This window comes from Chlorocebus sabaeus, chromosome 16 (genome assembly GCF_047675955.1).
Source record: "Chlorocebus sabaeus isolate Y175 chromosome 16, mChlSab1.0.hap1, whole genome shotgun sequence".
NCBI lineage: Eukaryota > Metazoa > Chordata > Mammalia > Primates > Cercopithecidae > Chlorocebus > Chlorocebus sabaeus.
This window is the reverse complement of record NC_132919.1, coordinates 50,644,901-50,665,008: the sequence shown is the minus strand read 5'-3', so window position 1 is coordinate 50,665,008 and position 20,108 is coordinate 50,644,901. Positions and strand designations below refer to the sequence as shown.

The window sequence follows — 20,108 nt, the reverse complement described above, 5'->3', positions numbered from 1 at the left end:
CTTGACCACGCCTTTAATATGTCTGCTGGCTCCTGAGAGTCCTCTTTTACAGTAATGTCGACCATTTTCCTAACTAAAGCAAGACCTGACCAGCTGCCAAATAGTCCTCCTCCTCCCCACAGTGGAAGAAATGGCTACTGCTGTTCAACACTGAGACTGCCAGAAGAGCTCTATGGGGCTCCACTGAAAACCTGCAGCAGGGAGGCTGATGATGGGAGCTGCTTAAGAGAGCTTCCGAATCTACTTGAGGTAAATATAGACCTGTATGTATCTCCTGCAGCACCCGCACCTGACATCCATGGCTCTGAGACCCAGAAAGAGCTGAGGAGGTCATAGAGGTCATCAATGCCCTGCTTGCTTTGATGTACCACTAAGACGACGACCTTTCCCTTAACAGTCCCACACAACTGAGCAGTGCCACCGAGTCATACCGGTACCCTTTTCTTTACCCCTTAAAGAAGACCCAGGAAAGAAAGATAACTAAAGGAAGTAAAGGACCAGATCTTTTACCATCTTCCTGCGTGGGTGATCCATCCTCTTCCTCCATAACATCATTTCCCTAGGACAGAAGGAAGGTCCTGTGAGTCTATAAAGCAGCAAAATGAGTAAACTGATTGGCTGAAGACAGAACTAATCATCCTAATGGTATCTAACTCCAGGGCCTACGTTCACAGCATATATTTCCATCTGTGTTTAATATGCCTGAGAGGCTGAGTAGAGGCAGATTTTGCTTGGTGAGGCACCGTCTGCCTATAGGGATTAGATCCGAGCCACATTACCCATACATGCTCAGAATGGTCTGTCAGGAACACCCTTGTTAATAGTTTAGCTGATACTGTTTCTCTTGTGTGTGTGTGTGTGTGTGTGTGTTTTTTTTTTTTTTTTTTTTTTTTTGAGACAGAGTTTCACTCTTGTTGCCCAGGCTAGAGTGCAATGGCATGATCTCGGCTCACCACAACCTCCACCTCCCAGGTGCAAGTGATTCTCCTGCCTCAGCCTCCCTAGTAGCTGGGATTACAGGCATGTGCCACCACGCCCGGCAAATTGATACCGTTTCTCTAAGGTAGAAGTAAAAGTTACTAAATGAAAGAGCAAATTGTGAGATCATAAGACTTTGAGACATTCCTTAAGATCTCAAACCCCATCCAGATCCTCCATTGAGAGTAGCTGGCTCAAGAAGAGTTCTAGACCTCTCCCTGTGAGCCAGCATTCCACAGCACACCATGGTCAGGGCACGTCTCACACTGAACTGTGGTCCTGTCTGCCTGCTAGACTGGGCTCCTAGGTGCAGTGGGTGGGAGTAGGCAGAAACCTCGCCACACAGATCTGTATAGGTCTGTATGTGCCCCAGCACCAATGAGCACCTGTGACACAGTCCCCCATTAAATACTAGTGGAATGACGGACAATACATTCTTAAGGCCAGGGGCTGGCAAGAAAAGTTCCCTCTTGAACTCACTCTACACCAGTGACCCTGGGAACCAGTGGCCCCACTCACTGGACAGTCCACAGGCCCTGGTGCAGCTGCTCTCATCTCTACCCATATTCTACTTCTCACTGATCTAGGCATGTCCCCCAGGAAGACTTCGTCAGCAAAGCCTCCTGGCCCTGGTCCTTATTGGCATCCCCAGCCAAGGCCAGCACTCCTCTGGCTATGCGAAGGGGCACCACTCCGTGCTGTTGGGGTTACCTCTGCATCCTGCTCTCCAGCTGGGAGGCCAGCAAAGTTGCTGTCTGGAGACTCCACTGGCAGCCCCTGCAGAAGAGCACAGTTTTTACAGGCTCTTCCATCAAGCTCTCGTGACAGCAAACCCAAACCTTCTTCAGTACAAACTTGTTGTCAAGTAGGAGGGTCAGACCTAAGGGAATGCCTTGTTTTCTGTGGCACTCCTGGCATTTTGGGGCGTTTTGCAGCTATGCACGGCAGACCTTTGGTTATGCTACTTTGGACATGTATGCAAAGAACAGAGAAGCCAGGGCGGTTCCCGTCCCTTCCCTTACCTCTCCTTCTTCTGAGGGGGCCCTGCTGGCAGACTGGGGGGAAGGGAGAGCCTCTCCCTCCTCTTCAGTGCCAGGGGCGACGTAGGAGCCAGACATGGAGGAGACGGTGTCGGTGCTGATCTGGGAGGATGCCATGGACATGACAGACTGGGCCAAGCTGCTGCTGGCAGGGCCTTTGGAGACAGGGGATGGGGAAGGAGCCTGGAGGTCAGGCAGGGCTTCTGCAAGCTTTCTGGGGAGCAGAGCCCTCTCCCTGCACTCAGGCAGTGAGGAGTGAAGTGGCCTTATCTTGCCTTCCCCTAAAAGTGGTTTTAGGTTTACGGTTTTCCAAAATTCTGCTCCTTTATATTTTAGAGCTCAGAACTTAGCCTCGGGGACAAGACATTTGCTTTTCCCTGTCATCATGCTAAAGGAAACCTCATGACAGCAGGACTGGGGCTGAGAGAACCGACACCCCGCTAGCTACAGGCAAGCCCGCTAACCCATGGTAGGAAAGCAAGTCCTCTTCCCTCTCAAGCCAGGGCCTACTTGTCATGCAGTCCAGGTATTAGCTTGCCACTCCCATGTCCCTTCCCAGAGGAAACACCAGGACACTGTGGGCTGGGTAAGGGGGTAGGACATGCAGCCACTCCCTGCTCCTCATGTACCTTCTGGGGAGGAAATAGTGGACGACAGAGGCGTCCCTGTACAAGACGACTGGTCAATAGCTCCAGATGACGACAAGGTGAGATTCTCACTTTCTGGAGTCACACCACATTCCTGGGGGGTGTGGGGGACACAACAGGACATGGAGCAAGTGCAAGTCACCTGTGCTGGAGGAAGGGGTCAGGGCGGAGGTCTGGGTAGAGATGAGGAGGAAAGGCGACACTGGGAGGGACTGAGTGGCATGCAGAGGCCGCAGCTTCTCTCTTCCGTCCTCACTTCTCAGCCCAAGCCTGGAATGACTGCCTCCCAGGGGAGGCACACACTTCAGTCAATACCTCCTGCCCAGGGCACAGCATCTGCTGCGGCCATACAAAGATGCAGCTCGGGTGACACAGGTCACCCTGCAGCTGTGACATGGGGACACCCCAGGTTTCCCCAGGATTATGATCAGCTTTCCTTCTGAGGCAAAAGCACACAAAGACAGCAGAGGCCTTCCTGCCTGCAGGGTATCTCCACACAGACCCCAGTTAACTCCTGCCCAGCTGCTTTCTGATACAAACACCACCTTGCTCCCCAGCCTGCTGCTCCTCCCACGCCTCCATCTCTGATCCCAGCCCCTATCTGCCAGGCATCTGGGTGCACAGCCTCACCCATCCGAGGCAGATGCAAAGTTCTATGAACTGTGTCTCCATAATCCCTTCCCTTTCCTCCAAGTGCTTCTCTTTTGTCTTAGTTCAGGCAGTCCTTCTTGCCTGGGCTACCGAAGCCCTTTCCTGGCTGGGTCTGTCTCCTGTCTAGTCCACGCTGCATACTGCGGTCAGGTGGGCCTTTGGGAAACGAAGTGCTCACCGTGCCCCTGGCTTGCTCCGAGCCCCGACTTCCTGCTCTGTGCCTTTGCATGCACTGTCCTCTCCACATGGATGTTTCTCTCACCTTTTTCATATCTAAAAAACTTCAAGGTTTAGCTAAAATGCTACTCCGTCGTAACACATTTTCTGATTTCCTCCACTTACAATGATCTTGTCCATCTCTGACACAGCAATTTATTGTCTCTGTTTTGGGCACACTGCTTTTCTATAAAGTTTACTCAGTCATTTAACACATACTTACTGAGCAACAATGATGTGCCAGGCACATGCTATTCCCATGTATATGTCCTGTCCCGGCCAGACCTGAGCACCTAAGAGCAGGGACCACTTTATTTACCTTTCTATGCCCCACTCTACCTAGCTCAGTGCCCTACAGAGAGAAGCTGCATAAACCTTTGTTATGTGAGGTCTCTGTGGGACACACAGAGTAGAAAATTCCAGCCTTCTCTTCCATTCCTCCACCTGGGCCTCCTGGCACCCCCCAATTACCCTCAGGGCTTTCTCCTTGCTATTCCCAGGCCTAGGGCCCTCTCTCCTCGTATATCTGCATAGCTAGCTCTCACACTTCCCTTGGTCTCGGCTCCTGGACCGCTTTTTAAGAATGGCAGCCCCCACTTCCAGCTGTGACACTCCCTTCCCACATGTCACACACGCTGATCCACAGCCCCACCTGGCACACGTGTATTTTTTTACTTATTGTCTTTTGTGTCCCCCACCCTCACCCCAGCTAGCAAGAATATGTTATGAGGGCAGGGACTTTTGTTGTGTCCCAGCTACTATACTCAGCATATAGCACAGTGCCTGGCAAATAACACAGGCTGCATATACTGTTGAATGCATGAATCCAGTGAAATCTTTGCCACTGCCTCAGAGGGCGTTGAAAAGGTGTCTGATAAGTGAATGAGAGCAGAGGGACCTGACGAGCCATGCAGGTAGGAGGAAAGTTCCTGGAGTTAACACCCAAGAAGAGGAGAGGAATGTCAATTACCTCTCCGAGATGCTGAGCTGATGGTCTCTGAGAGAGCTGTGTCTCCGACTCACTGCAGGAACGCTCATCTTCCTCTTCATGCAGCACGGAAGAGTTTTGGGAAATGGATCTATAGGAGTCCAGTGGAAAAGCAGCTGTATCCAACGTCCATTTAAAGAACAGTACATACTGCAAGGGGAGCTGAGGGGAAAACCTAAATCTGTTTTCTTTATTTTTTGAGATAGGGTCTCATTATGTTTCCCAGGCCGGACTCAGACTCCTGGGCTTCAGCGATCCTCTTGTTGACGTCTTTAAGAGAGGAGGAGTACAGCCTCCTGAGTAGCTGAGTAGGTCTAGGCTAACTTGCCTGGCTCAAAACCCAAATCTTAAGTAGGACTAGGGAAGTAGAAAAGAGAACCAGGGAGGGATGTAGACCTCTTTTGGCTGTCAGAAGCGCTAAGTTTTACCTTTAGCTCCTTTGATGACTTGCTGTCTAAACTTGGGAAAAACCACAGCTGTTTACAGGGTCTCAATATTTTCATCTGTAAAATACCCTCTGCTTTACTCTGCCACAGAAACCTTGTCACGATTTGTACCTAGCTGGACTTAGATGTTTAAGAGAGATGGATCACAAGGTTCCTTCAGTCTTTGGACTAAGCAGTGCTCCCAGGGGCCTAGATGGCCCTATCCACAGTGTTCAATGTCCTCTTCCCTACAACCCATCCCCTATCCTTGAAAACAAAAAGAATACATAAGAGATTTGTCTCATCAGAATTTTCCTAAGTGTCTACATACCATCTTATTTTCATCTCTTAACAGAAGGGATAACCTTCCCACAAGCAGCTCTGGGAACAGCCCAGAGGGTTACTCTGCCCTAAGGCCCCAGGATGTGGGCCAGCACCAAGGAGAGTTGAAACATCTCATCATGGATTCTGGGGGCAATACTGTGGAGCACTGGCTACTCACTTGGAGAGACTCTTTTTGAGTTTGAGTCCCTGGCTGCTGCAGTCAGACAGGCGGTCAAGAGGTGAGATCGTCCTGACAGGGGGCAGGTGGCCATCACTGCCATACGAAGGGAGCATTCCTGAGAGGTGGCCATCTCCAAGCACGTGAAGTGGAGGAACTGCTGGGGATGGGGTGAGGGGCCCGTTGAGGGCCTCCAGAAGAGATACTACTTCATAGCCTGGTGGAATATTCTCTGAGGACTAGGGGAATCAGAGACAGGTTGAAAAATCAGTTAGGTCCTTTTTGTTTTATGACATGATTATGCTACTTACTCTACACAGAAAAAAATGTTTTATATCTGTTCTTGGGGGGTTTGGTAAGAACAACTGTACTAGAGGCAGAGATGAAATATCAAAGAACTACACATTGTAGATCCTGCTTATTGGTAAGCTTTTTCTTAATAATCTTTATTTTTTTTCTGATTATAACAGAAATATGTTAATTATAGAAAATTTGGAAAATACATTATTAGGAAAAAAATTAGGAAAAAAAATCACCAGTAATCAAATCACCAAAGTGACTTTTGTTAGCATTCTGGTGTCTCTTCTTCCCATTTTTTTCTGTGTACTATTTACAGAGTTTTGATCAATCTGTAAATAACAATTTTATATTCTGCTTATTTTATTATACTTTCCTCTTTTTTAAAAAATAGAGATGGGATCTCACTGTGTTGCCCAGGCTGATCTTGAACTCCTGGTCTCAATCGATCCGCCTGCCTTGGCCTCCCAAAATGCTAGGATTACAGATGTGAGCCACCATGCCTGGCCAGAACATAAATATTTTCCTTCGTTTCTGAAGCCTCTTCATATATGTCCCCTTCTTACAGATCCCCTAAGTTTTCTAACTATTCTCCTAGTGCTGTGTATCTAGTTGTGTCTAACACATCCTATTGTAAACAAGTTTTGATGAACATCCTTGAATGCCTTTTTTTTCAAATTATCTTCTTGTTGTTAAATTATTAGCTCTTAGATGATGAGGTATAAATGTTTTTAAGGCTCTTGCTATATACTGCTGTTTTCCACTGTTTTGTTTCTTTCAGTGCCTTTTCTAGTTACACTCCTGTACGTAATACAGAAGAACTATTCTGACTGCTTCCCTGAAAGCAGGGAGAATCACTAAAAAAAAAGTTTTTAAAATTTGAAAGTTGGAAAATGGTATTCTCATATTCGCATATCATTGATTTTTAATGTGGCTGAACTTTTTGAAAAACTCTATGTTGAGTATGTTTTGTTTATGCCCTTTGCCCATTAATCTACTGTATTATTCGATATGAACTATGGCAAAGACATTAGCTTTTCCTCTGATACATACATTGTAAATACTTTTTTAAAAAACTACTATTTGTTGTCTAACTTTTAATTTTGGTGACCTTTTAGACCTCTGACGTGCTAAACTTTTTAGGTAGTAAAATGTATGGCTCTTGCTTTCAAGCTTAGAGAATCCTTTCCAATCTAAAGTCAACTAAACAATCGTCTATAATTTATTCTAGGTTTTTGTTTTGTTTTGTTTTTTGAGACGGAGTCTCGCTCTGTCACCCAGGCTGGATGGAGTGCAGTGGCGCAATTTCCGCTCACTGCAAGCTCCGCCTCCCGGGTTCAGGCCATTCTCCTGCCTCAGCCTCCCGAATAACTGGGACTACAGGTGTTCGCCACCACACCCAGCTAATTTTTTGTATTTTTTTTTTTTAGTAGAGACGGGGTTTCACCATGTTAACCAGGATGGTCTCGATCTCCTGACCTTGTGATCCGCCCACCTCGGCCTCCCAAAGTGCTGGGATTATAGGCGTGAACCACCGCGCCCGGCCAATTTATTCTAGGTTTTGAATGTTTTGTTTGGTTTGGTTTGCTGTAATGTTTGTTTGGTTTGATGCTTTTAATATAGTTAATTAGTTACTCCAGCTGGAATTTATTTGGTAAGGAGTAAAGTGCTAAACTGATCTTTCCTCCTGGAATAGCTAACTAATTATCCCAATACCATTCACTGAATAATCATCTCTCCCAGCAGTGCGTTAATCTAAAGAAAGACAGTATCTGCTCTTCTTTAACTGCAAAGCTTTGAGGTTTCACTCTAATATCAGCACTTACACTAGGAAACTGAGGTCACTTTATCTCAGGCACTGAGGCCACAAAACAGGATAAAGAAAAACAGTTACTTTCTTTGAGGATTTGAATAAAGATAATAAATTGTATTTAAATCCAAAATAATCGTTCCATTGTTTCTGCCTGAGGGAGTTGGAGTTGAACCTCGCTGGAGTGAAACTGCAAGCAGATGGCTCTAGGAATGGTAAATATTAACTGGACACCAAGTTCCCAAAGAGGAAAAGGGAGGTTTTCATGACCTGTACTCAATCTTCCACAGTAATAATTTGGTTGTAACACATGCTCTCAGCTGGGCTGCTAAATACTGCAGCATGCCCAGGTCTAATTCCTTGCTGCAATGCCACATAGAAAAGCATGAAAGGTTTAAAAAAGCCAATGAGGCATTTGCTTCAGAGGGGCCGTGGTTCCGAGCCCAACTTACCGAATGCTCTTCAGAGTCAGATGTCTGGGATGAGATGATGGGGTTAAAGCTGGTTGGGGACAAAGGGCCCAATTTTTTCCTCATGGCTCGGATCTGAAGCAGTGCCCGGAAGGCTGTGAAGAAGAAAACAGGCAATCAGGACATCCTGATGCAGGATTAAGGATGAACAAGAGCCCAGACAGAAACCATGATCCCTCCCAGCGCGTATCCGTTTGTCAGATCCAGCAGCAGCACATGCTTCAGTGTTTTGTAAATGTCCTCTTGTCCTCTCTCCCACCCACCAGTCCCCCTGCTGCTCTGGGGCTTACGCAGTCGGCAGATGGGGCAGTTGTTGGCCTGGTAGCGCAGGGTGTCTGCACAGGTGTTACAGAGGCAGAGGTGGCGACAGGGCAGAATCAAGGTGTCCCGGACATCCGAGAGACACACCACACACTCGGCACTGTTATCACTCACTTCGTCTTCAGCCACCTGGTCGAGGAGAAAGCAATTTAGCCAGTGTCACAAAGCCCTTCCTGTCCCATACTTTACAGACAAGGCAGTGTGGCTAAAGAGCTAGGATAAGTAATAAGAACAAAATCTGCATTGACATTGGACTTTGTCGTTTACCCAGTGCGTCCACACACTTAGCTTCACTGCTTCTGGGAAGTGTTTATCTAAATTTGAGAGGACAAGACTAACCACTCGAGCTCCTATGAGGCTCGGAGCTAGGCCTCTCTCAAGTCTCAGCTGAAGGGACCTAGGGGACCACAAAGATAAAAGAAAAGGAGTAAAGAAAGGACCCTGGTGGAAACCGAGTTGGACAGAGCTCTGTGGCAGAACAAAGCCAAACCAGCCTACTTTTCTCATTTCCCAAGTGGTAAAAGCATAATGATCTGAAATGAGGAACAAGGAAATACCCTTCTAAGACCTAACTGATTTCAGAGTTTGGCGTGCTAAATACCTGGACGCTGGCTCATAATTTCTCACTTGGCCTCCTGGAAAGAGTACCTTCAGAATTTTGGATAAAACTTACCTTAGAATCTTGTGTGTTGTACTTGTTCTCAATTCCATAGATCTCCTGAAGGAGGTAGCTGACCCCGTCTACCTGAACAGCAAATAGAAAGGTTCAAGGACAGGCTGTCTCTACTGAGAGACAAGAGTGGGAACTCCCTCCCCTCTTACCTCTTTCGGTAACCAAGGACTACTGATTCATAATGAAAAAAATCAAAGGCCTAGATAAGTAAAGGATGCTTTTATTTACTTATGTTTTCTATTTGAGAGGAGAAAGAAAATCAAATATTTAATTCACCCATCATTATATACAATAGGGAACACAAAAGTTCACAAATACAATAATAATACTTGCACTGCAGCTTACTATTATGGACAATTAAGAAGGCATAGACTAGAAAAAGGATGAAAGGGTATGCATTAAAACATAGGCATTTGCTATGTAATCCAATTTGAGTTCAGACATTATAAAAATAAAGGAATAGAAAGGAGAAAAAGAAGAAGAAATTGGCAAGGAAAAAGATGGGAAGGGAAAAACATGAAAGCAAAGGGCCATAGCAAGATCTTGAGGGAGAGGCTAATGGTGTGTACCCCATACCATGAAGCCACCCCATCCCCAACATGCAGCAAAATTACACCACTTGGCCCTGTTTCTTTATTTCTTTCCTTTTTTTTTTTTTTTTTTTGAGACAGGGTCTTGCTCTGTCATCTAGGCTGGAGTGCAGTGGCACCATCTTGGCTCACTGCAACCCCCGCCTCCTGGGTTCAAGCGATTCTCCTGTCTCAGCCTCCTGTGTTGCTGGGATTACAGGCATATACCACCATGCCTGGCTAATTTTTGTATTTTGTGGTAGAGATGGGGTTTTACCATGTTGGCCAGGCTGGTCTCAAACTCCTGACCTCAAGTGATCCACCTGCCTCAGCCTCCCAAAGCCCTAGGATTAGAGGGATGAGCCACCAAGCCCGGCCAGCCCTGTTTCTTAAAACCCCAACTACCAAGGCCCAATCCCACTCCCACTAACCTGGCCCATGTCAGTGCCTAAGTTGGCCCTGCCCCATTTACTTTTAGGAGCACGCTCTTTTGCCTCACCTGTTTCTTAGCCATCCCTTCCTCTAAGACATAGCCTGTCTCTGATTTTATATCCCACTCTCCAGTTTGATAGTCTATTGCTAATGCCAATCTAACAAGAGGAAAATGGACAAACCATTTTCCTCTAGCTACACGAACCTTTCCATCCCATCCAGGCCTCCTGGAGAACCAGGCCTTCCCCCATGAGGCAACTCACCAAGGCCTGGCCTGCCCAGGTAGTGCCCTGGACTCAGGATCTGTTTCCTCGTCTGCTCTTAAAACTTGTTTTCATGTAGTGATTATATTGGAAAACTAATTTATACAAAGATATTCTTATTACTGACCTCATTAAAAGAAAGGCAAATAATTAACCTAAAAGAATGGATAGTATAGAATTTCAGATATCTATCACCCATCTGCAGGGAGGCTTTTCTTTGAGCCTTGACGAAGCCCAGCCCTGCCTCCTACCCAGCTGCTCTACACCCTCCTTGAGATGACCTACCCCTCACCCACCCTCCCTTGCCAATGCCACTGGCACCACTCTCTCTCCTTCCAATGATGTCTCCTCCTACCTCTATAAAAGTGGAAAGAAAAGTGCTGGCACATGGCAGGGGCTGGGACTTTTAGCAGACATATGCACAAGGTGCTGATCATTCTGCAAGAGGAAGAATGGCCAACTTTGAATTTTAGAAAAGGAATGGATAAATTAAGCCAATGACTCTAATTACCCCAAACTGGACCCTAATGCTTATCCTTTTGCTTGAAATATTTCTCACTCTGGCATTTTAAATAAAAAGAGTTCTCCCTAAACCCAGTGTTGGGAAATAAATCTTGTTCTTTCATTTCTCAAGTCCTTTACTCAGATAAAGGCTCCCTCAACACCAACACTTCTGGAACAATGAAGACATCAAAAATCAGCATTCCTTTCAGGCCACCCAAGTCGTTTGTAATAGCTTGTAACATTCAAAAGCACTCCCTTTTTTTCTTTTCTTCTTTGATTAAAAAAAAAAGAAGAAAAAGAAAAGGAGAGACTTAGCAAAAAGTAAAACAAAAACAAAAACAAAAACAAAAAAAAGAGGGAGAGAGAAGAAGAAAGGAAAGAATAAAAGGAAGGAAGGACCCTAACACTAACAGTCTGCGGTCTTCAAATACTTACTACTTGTTTCTGTTTGAGGGGCTTGACACAGAAAGTTCCATCTGTGTGCTGGAATGAAAATATGAAAGTTTTGACAAGGAAGGGAGGGTAATAAAGCTCCAGGTATTCTTCTGTTACATCTCCCAGTTACAGTCACCCTTCCTTTTTTTTTGTTTTTGTTTTTTTTTTGAGACGGAGTCTCACTCTGTCGCCCAGGCTGGAGTGCAGTGGCCGGATCTCAGCTCACAGCAAGCTCCGCCTCCCGGGTTTACGCCATTCTCCTGCCTCAGCCTCCCGAGTAGCTGGGACTACAGGCGCCCGCCACCACGCCCGGCTAGTTTTTTGTATTTTTTAGTAGAGACGGGGTTTCACCATGTTAGCCAGGATGGTCTCGATCTCCTGACCTCGTGATCCACCCGTCTCGGCCTCCCAAAGTGCTGGGATTACAGGCTTGAGCCACCGCGCCCGGCCACAGTCACCCTTCCTTATCTGCAGTTTCATTTTCCATGGTTTCAGTTACCCACCATCAACCACTGTCTGAAAATATTACATACAGTAAGATATTTTGAGACAGAAAGATGACTTTCAGACTTTTATTACCTTATAGTTATAATTGTTTTAGTTTACTATTCTTAATCTCTTACTTTGCCTAATTTATGAATGAAACTTTATCATAGGTGTGGATGAAGTATATGAAAAACCATAGTGTATATGAGGGTTCTGTACGATCTGCAGTTTCAGACATCCACTGGGGGTCTTGGAACGTATCTCCTGAGGATAAGGGGGGACTACTGTACACATGTTCCTGGACACTCTCAGAGTAGAATTATACAATCCTAATTCTTTAAAGGTCTTACAACTATCCAGTGTAACCCTTTCTTTCTTTCTTTCTTTCTTTTTGAGACAGAGCCTCACTTTATCGCCCAGGCTGGAGTGCAGTGGCGCCATCTCAGCTCACTGCAACCTCCACCTCCCAGGTTCAAGCAATTCTCCTGCCTCAGCCTCCTGAGTAGCTGGGATTACAGGTGCCCGCCACCACGCCTGGCTAATTTTTATATTTTTAACAGAGGCAGGGTTTTGCCATGTTTCCCAGGCTAGCCTCGAACTCCTGGCCTCAAGTGATTCACCCACCTTGGCCTCCCAAAGTGCTGGGATTACAGGCGTGAGCTACCGCGTCTGACTCAGTCTAACCCTTTCATTTTAAGGAGACTGAGGCCTAAGGAGTTGAAGGTCCTGTAGCAAGCTGATGGCAGGGCTGGACCTACACCCAAGCGTAGCCCCCAAAGCGATGTTCTGTCACCATCATAGCCTCTAAAGCCAGATCCATTCTGCTGAGCTCAGGGACCCACCAAACAGGGGTTACATGTATCTCACACGAAAGAAAGGGCTAAAGGGAATAAAGCGAGGCCCTCTAAAGTCACTCACCTTCTCAAAAGTCCCCAGCAGTATATGGCAATGGCCAAAATACTCTGAAAGAAACAAAGGCATGTGAGTGAAGAAGCCCAAACAGTCCACCTTGATGCCCATGACCTTCCCCAATTCCCTGCAATCTGGCAAACCAAATGTGCCAGTCTGTCCCTAGAAGGGGCATGTTATATAACCCTCACTTTTTTTTTTTTTTTGAGACAAAGTCTGGCTCTGTTGCCCAGGCTGGAGTACGGTGGCATGATCTTGGTTCACTGTGGCCTCCACCTCCCGGGTTCCAGCAATTCTCCTGCCTTAGCTTCCCAAGTATCTGGGATTACAGACATGAGCCACCATGCCTGGCTAATGTTCTGTATTTTTAGTAGAAATGGGGTTTCACTACGTTGGCCAGGCTGGTCTCGAACTCCTGACCTCAGGTGATCTGCCCGCCTCAGCCTCCCAAAGTGCTAGTATTACAGGGATGAGCCACCACACCCAGCTAAGCCACATTTTTTGAGACTGAGTCTCACTCTGTCACCCAGGCTGGAGTGCAGTGGTGCAATCTCAGCTCACTGCAACCTCCGCCTCCTGGGTTCAAATGATTCTCCTGCCTCAGCCTCCCAAGTAGTTGAGATTATAGGCGCACACTGCCATGCCCAGCTGATTTTTGTAGTTTTAACAGAGAAAGGGTTTCACCATGTTGCCCAGGCTGGTCTCGAACTCCTGACCTCAGGTGATCCAAACCTGCCTCGGCCTCCCCAACTGCTGGGATTACATGTGTGAGCCACTGTGCCCAGCCAAACCCACACTTTTCACATCCGCCCAGGAGCTTGGAGTCACAGATGTGAGAGGATGCAGAGACTGCCTGACTCACAGTCACAAACACCCACAAAGAAGGCATGTTGTTCTGGGGCCACAGCTGCTCCCAGGAATATGCCACAAAAGAGCAGTGTGCACAGCCAAAGAGGACACAAATCGCCCCTACCGTCTCCTTCATCCACCACGGCATGTACCACTAGAGGGTAAACTTCTCTGTCCAGATCAAAGCCAAGCTGAAGGGAAAGAAAAGGAAAGAAAAAAAAAAAAAGGGGGGGGACTTAACACATTTAGATGGCACAGTTAATCTCAGAAAGGGCGATACTGTCAAGCATTAATCTCATTTCTGCTCCTCATTAACAAGGCTCCTCGTCAGCCTTGTTAATTACCCAAGTTTGTTAAATGAGGGCCATCAGTTTCTTTTTAAAAATCTCATAGATGTAAATAAGGCCTTCTAACCTATAGGTTTTTGTTTGTTTGTTTGTTTGTTTTTTCCTTTGAGCATGGCTTTCTCAAAGTATCCTAGGTGAATCAGCTTCTTTTTAAAAATCTCATAGATGTAAATAAGGCCTTCTCACCTATAGGTTTTTTTTTTTTTTTTCTTTGAGCATGGCTTTCTCAAAGTATCCTATGCTAATGGGCTATTTCCATTCCTAGGGAATGGAAAAATTAACAAAGTCAAGTATATCCTTGATGCAAAATAAGCAGAGCTTTAAAAGGACGTGATGAAGTCACAAGACTGAAAGGTAAGCTTGGCCTTCAAGTGTCTGAGCAGCCCCTTTGCTGTTGGCCGGGGTCCTAAGTAGCCCCTAGGCTCTTCTGAGTCGATGTGGGAAACCCTCCCCAAAGGTAGCTCACCTCCTCTTCGGCCCACTCAGAGGGATCCACAGTGTGGGAGGGCAGGCAGAACTGCTGACACACTCCTCGCTTGTAGTGCACAGTCTCCGACTGGAGGCTGTTGTCTTTGGGAATGTAGCTATTGATACAAGTAGGAGGCAAAGCAAAAGTCAGTATCTGGCACAGATGGGTCTGACAACTTCCTCTGCTCATGCCTGTTCTCAATTATCAATAGGCTCTAGCGAAGAGAAGAAAGGGTCCTTTATAATCCATTTCCTTTGCTCTTGCTTGGCAATGTTGAACTTTTCTATTCAACCCACACATCCAAAGAAAGGTAGCTTACTAGATTTTTAACAGTCCTTAAGGACCTGAAGGACTATACCACCATTTGCCACTATACCAAGATGGCACAATTTGAAGGGAAAAGGTAAAGGGTAGGGCTTTGTAGAAGAAAATCTATTCAGGAACCAGATCTCATCTGGCTGCAGAAAAAGAATGTTTTCCACCTTTGCTGAGTGGATAAGACATGGACTCTACCCATCTGGGAAGGAAGTGGCTCACCTGGTCTCCTGATCTTACCTGGCAATACCATTCTGGAACTCTTCCGTGGCCTGGTAATAGATGGTGATGGCTACCCTAGCATCTGTGTCAAAGGTGAACTCAACATTGTAGTGGACTTTAGCTTTGCTGGCCTCTTCTCCAGGGCTCTTCACTTCCTCAGTACATCTAGAAAACCAGAGACTCAGCATTTGCAGGGTAGCATATCAATATTTTAAAATTTACCTTTAAAAAAAAAATTTAGCAATATATTGTGGGCTTCTCTGAGTGATCGTAAGCATAGGTCTACCTCTTCATTCTGAATGATCACAGAGTGCTTCATGACCAATATTGCTGGGCACTCAGGTTACTTCTGATATTTCATAGTGCTACACTACATCATTGTGCATTTGGCAGTTTTGTTTTTATTTTAATAAAAGTTATTAATCACGTAGTTTAAATAGTTTCTTCAAGGCAAAAAATAGCAGGCCTTACTTCTTCCCTTTCCTTCTCTTCAGAGGACACCACTTTTAGTGATCATTTTGGCATTTACCCATATTTCTAAAAAACGTATTTGGGTTACTACTTCTTGATTTTTCAGTTTCAGGCACTATCTATGGGTTTCCTACTATAGAAACAAGGATTTCTTTCTCTTTACTCATTCTGCTCCATATAGGAACTCCCCCATCCCCACAGTATAGCTACATCATAATTTTATTATAATAGTCCAGTACATTTGTGTCTGTATTACTGTGATTATATAAACATATAATCTATGATTATTTTTCTTTTCCTGCCTAACTTTTTCTTAATTAGTGCTCACCCTTTTTTTTCTTTTTTTCCAGTTGCATAGTTTTCTATGTACTCATCACAAATTCCAACCCAAGTTCTCTGGGGCTAAATCTCTCAAGATGTTCAGATGCACCAAGTGGTCTATTCATTTCATCTTACTGAGGAGGTCCCTTGGACTTGCTCCCATCTGTACTTGGCCCTCTGCACCTGGCTCCCAGCCGCCACCCTGGAATCTCTCCCCCTCCATCATCCTGGTGGGTCTCTTTTGCCTCTGTCCTCCTGTAGAAGCTCATGTTTCCTGTACCTCATGTCTTCCTCTGTCTTGGGTTATTCTTTTGTATCAGTGGAGCATGTGTTCTACCAGCTTCCTGAAAAAGGGTGTGTTGGGAAATAAACTTTTGAGAGCTTTTATTCAACATTCACACTTCATTCAAAGTTTGGCTGAGCAAAGTATTCTAGATTATAAATAATTTCTAAAAGACACTGAAAGCCTTTTCGCTGCCTTATTTTTCACCTCCCAGCATTGTCCCCAAGAAGTCTGAAGTCGTTCCAACTGCTGATCCTTCTTCTGAAAGCTTACAGACAGTCCTCTTTCTCATCCACTGTGTGGGCACTTGGTGGTCCTTTCCATTTAGAAACTTGTACCCTCTGCTTCTGAGAAATTTTCTTAAATTCTGTGTCACTGATGATTTCCTTCCTTTTATATCCTCTGTTCTCTGTAGAACCCGTTAGTTGGATGTCAGACCTTCTAAATGGGTGCTCTATTACTTGTATCTTTCTTCTTCTATTTTCCTTCTCTCTGGATTTTTGCTCTGCTTTCTAGAATATTTCAAGTTTTCTTCCTATAATTCTATTGAAATTTTCATTTACGCTCCTTGTTTTTAATTTCTAAAAGCAATTTTTTTTGGGTTTCATAAACTTCGTGTCATTGTGTCTGTCTATGAAAGAAAAAGATATCTTCTCTCATGTCTTTGAGACTATTAATGAAGTTTTCTTCTTCCTGCATAGCTTTTGTTTCCAATTAGATTTTTTTTTTTTCTTTATTATTATTTTATATAGAGATGGGGTCTCACTATGTTGCCCAGGCTGGTCTCAAACTCCTGGGCTTAAGCGATCCTCCTGCTTTGGCCTCCCAAAGTTCTGGGATTAAATGTGTGTGCCACCACACCCGGCCTAGTTAGGTTGTTTTAAAATGTTGGTTTGTTTTGCTACTGTCTTTCCTATTATAGGCATTCCTTACACATCTAAGAATCTGTGGCTGTCTGCTTGTATTTAAGATATTTAAACTGCTGATTAGAGCTCTGAGTGCACAGTAGGACTTGGGGATCCCGGGCTTCACTGTGGGCTGATCTGGATCTGCTGAGGAACCTCCAGCTCTAGTCTCCTAGGTTTTCCTATCCAGGCAGGTCCAATTTCCAGAAAACAGTTTTTCTCTCTCTTGACAAAGGCCTGGCTGCCAGCATTCTAGGGGCAGAGTGGAGAGGCAGCTGGAGGGCTCAACACCCAGTTTGCCAGGATCCACTCACCCCCCGTTTTGTTTTGAGACAGGGTCTCACTCTTGCCCAGGCTGGAGTGCAGTGGTGTGATTGTGACTCATTGCAGCTTCGACCTCCCTGGGCTCAGGTGATCCTCCCACTTCAGCCTCCCAATAGCTGGGACTACAGGTGTACATTACCATGCTTGGTTAATTTTTGTATTTCTTGTAGAGACAGGGCTTTACCATATTGCCCAGGCTGGTTAGCCTGTTTTTAGTACTGGCCGTTAGCTGTGCCTGGTCTCTCTTGTCCAGAGATTCTTTGTTTTTACCTTTCCAGGGACAGTCATCTGCCTGCCTTTGGCCAGGTTGTAGTAACGTAGTTCTGGCTGTGTGGTATAAGGGAGGGGATCTGCCTACCTTGAGGGCAGACTTTCTACCAATCCTCTTCATTTTAGCCTCCCACCTCAACTTCTAGAGGGACCTGGCACTGCTAATTTCTGAACCCCTTGGGGGATAATACCACAGTATAAATTGGTTGATTCTCAGCTTTTTCTGCTAGTTCAGGATTCTGATATCCTGGGTCTACTAAGTCATTCAATATTCACTATGTGTTTCCAGCTTCTAAAATTTTGTTGCTGCTGCTCTCTTCCCATTCTCCAAATATTTACAGATTTATGCCTTTTAAAAATTTTTTAATTTTTATTTTATTTAATTTATTTATTTTATTGAGACGGAGTCTCACTCTGTTGCCCAGGCTGGAGTACAGTGGCGCAATCTCGCCTCACTGCAACCTCTGTCTCTTGGGTTCACGCCATTCTCCTGCCTCAGCCTCCCAAGTAGCTGGGACTACAGGCGCCTGCCACTACACCTGGCTAATTTTTTGTAATTTTAGTGGAGATGGGGTTTCACCATGTTAGCCAGGATGGTCTCGATTTCCTGACCTTGTGATCTGCCCACCTTGGCCTCCCAAAGTGCTGGGATTACAGGCATGAGCCACCGCACCCGGCCTTATTTTTTATTTTTTAGATGGAGTCTCACTCTCACCCAGAGTGCAGTGCAGTGGAACAATCTTGGCTTACTGCAACCTCTGCCTCCTGGGTTCAGGCAATTCTCCTGCTTCAGCTTCTGGAGCAGCTGGGACTACAGGTGCATGCCACCATGTCTGGCTAATTTTTGTATTTGTAGTAGAGACGGGGTTTTACCATGTTGGCCAGGATCAGGTGATCCACCCGCCTTGGTCTCCCAAAGTGCTGGGATTACAGGCGTGAGCCATTGTGCCCTGCCAGATTTATGCCTTTTAAATATATGTTTATAATTACTTGATAGGGTTTTCAGAGGAAGCCAAAGTAGGTGTTCAATCCTCCATCTTTACCTGGAAATCTGAGAATCAGAATTTATTCCCATAATCACAGAAAAACAAAAAGAACACCCTTCAAATTAACATTTATTGAACACCAGGTGTTTTCCCTTCTGTTACCTTAATTTTGACAACCACCATGAAAGGTAAAGTTGATTATCACCATTTTACAGATAAAAAAAAACCCTGAAGCTCAGACACTCATTCAAGCAAGCATCTGTGGACCTGGGAAGCAAATTGCTCTGCTGCTTCCAAGTCTGGTTCTTTTAGCGCAAGACAGCTGCTTCATCCTATTCTAGAGCCGCAGCCAGGCTTCCACAGCAGAGGCCATGACCTCGCAGCAGCTCAGGCCCTTGAATGGTCTCCATCAAATGTATGAATGTGCCATATGTGATGAGAGAAACCAAGTGGACAGAGTAGCTGGCAACTGGCAGGCCCCAGAGGCCTCGTTAGTCTGCTCTGCTGCTGGATGAACTCCCCTGGGTCAGGTGGGGGGACTGTTCGGCAGACAGGTACCTCCTTGGCTCTCTCCTCCCCAGAGATGACCCTGGGGTGGAGAGAAGCATAGCTGGGGAACCAGTAGAAACTTCAGGGACAAATAAAATATAAAAAATTAAGAAAGACAGACTGAAAATAGATTAGTGGTTACTTAGGGCTGGAAGGACTGCTTGAGCCCAGGAAGTCAAGGCTGTAGTGAGCTGAGATCACGCCACTGTACTGCAGCCTGGGTGACAAAGCAAGACTCTGGGCGGTGGCTCATGCCTTTAATCCCAGCACTTTGGGAAGCCGAGACAGGTGGATCACCTGAGGTCGGGAGTTTGAGATCAGCCTGACCAACATGGAGAAACACCGTCTCTACTAAAATTACAAAATTAACCAGGCATGGTGGCGCATGCCTGTAATCCCAGCTACTTAGAAGGATGAGGCAGAAGAATCGCTTGAACCCGGGAGGCGTAGGGTGCGGTGAGCCAAGATTGTGCCATTGCACTCCAGCCTGGGCAACAAGAGTGAGACTCTGTCTCAAAAAAAAAAAAAAAAAAAAAAAAGCGAGACTCTGTCTCTCTCTATATATCTATATATATATCAGACAGAAACATGGTAATGCTAATAAGGCTGATCTATACAAGCATGAGATGGTCTCTGAGTCATCTTTCTTGCCTATTCAGAAAAATCTGGGACCTTGATTTGCTCTAACCAAAGTTTTTCACCAGGGAATCAGAGAGCCTTGGTAGACATACTGTCTAGGGGTGGCGGGCGGTGGGAATGTATCAAATTAAAAATTACACTGTCTCGAGGATGGCACCAAGAAGGCAAATGACGATAATTAACATTGATGATGAGGATTAAACAACCAACCAAGGGCACTATGAGTTCCTTAGAGAACAGACACATGAGGGCCAGGAGCAGTGGCTCAAGCCTGTAATCCCAGCACTTTGGGAGGCCGAGACGGGCGGATCACGAGGTCAGGAGATCGAGACCATCCTGGCTAACACGGTGAAACCCCGTCTCTACTTAAAATACAAAAAAATTAGCCGGGCGAGGTGGCGGCGCCTGTAGTCCCAGCTACTCAGGAGGCTGAGGCAGGAGAATGGCGCGAACCCGGGAGCCGGAGCTTGCAGTGAACAGAGATCGCACCACTGTACTCCAGCCTGGGCGACAGAGCGAGACTCTGTCTCAAAAATAAAAAA

The 20,108-nt window shown here is 45.8% G+C and overlaps 1 protein-coding gene across 5 annotated transcripts in view; it reads right to left on the bottom strand.

Moving 5' to 3' along the window:
- RNF157 (ring finger protein 157) overlaps nucleotides 1-20,108 on the bottom strand; it is a 99,803-nt gene that overhangs the window by 11,196 nt on the left and 68,499 nt on the right. For 3 of the 5 annotated variants that reach the window (XM_008011673.3, XM_008011676.3, XM_073005006.1), the window contains exons 4-17: nucleotides 14,837-14,983; nucleotides 14,279-14,396; nucleotides 13,590-13,656; nucleotides 12,626-12,669; nucleotides 11,222-11,269; nucleotides 9,019-9,090; nucleotides 8,315-8,474; nucleotides 8,007-8,119; nucleotides 5,448-5,686; nucleotides 4,503-4,611; nucleotides 2,648-2,759; nucleotides 2,001-2,173; nucleotides 1,690-1,755; nucleotides 511-559 (exon numbers count right to left, since the gene is read on the bottom strand). In XM_008011673.3, the coding sequence (XP_008009864.1) occupies nucleotides 511-559; nucleotides 1,690-1,755; nucleotides 2,001-2,173; nucleotides 2,648-2,759; nucleotides 4,503-4,611; nucleotides 5,448-5,686; nucleotides 8,007-8,119; nucleotides 8,315-8,474; nucleotides 9,019-9,090; nucleotides 11,222-11,269; nucleotides 12,626-12,669; nucleotides 13,590-13,656; nucleotides 14,279-14,396; nucleotides 14,837-14,983 (1,517 nt within the window). The remainder of the gene's footprint in view (nucleotides 1-510; nucleotides 560-1,689; nucleotides 1,756-2,000; nucleotides 2,174-2,647; nucleotides 2,760-4,502; nucleotides 4,612-5,447; nucleotides 5,687-8,006; nucleotides 8,120-8,314; nucleotides 8,475-9,018; nucleotides 9,091-11,221; nucleotides 11,270-12,625; nucleotides 12,670-13,589; nucleotides 13,657-14,278; nucleotides 14,397-14,836; nucleotides 14,984-20,108) is intronic. The other 2 variants (XM_073005005.1, XM_008011675.3) reach the window with 1 other exon arrangement.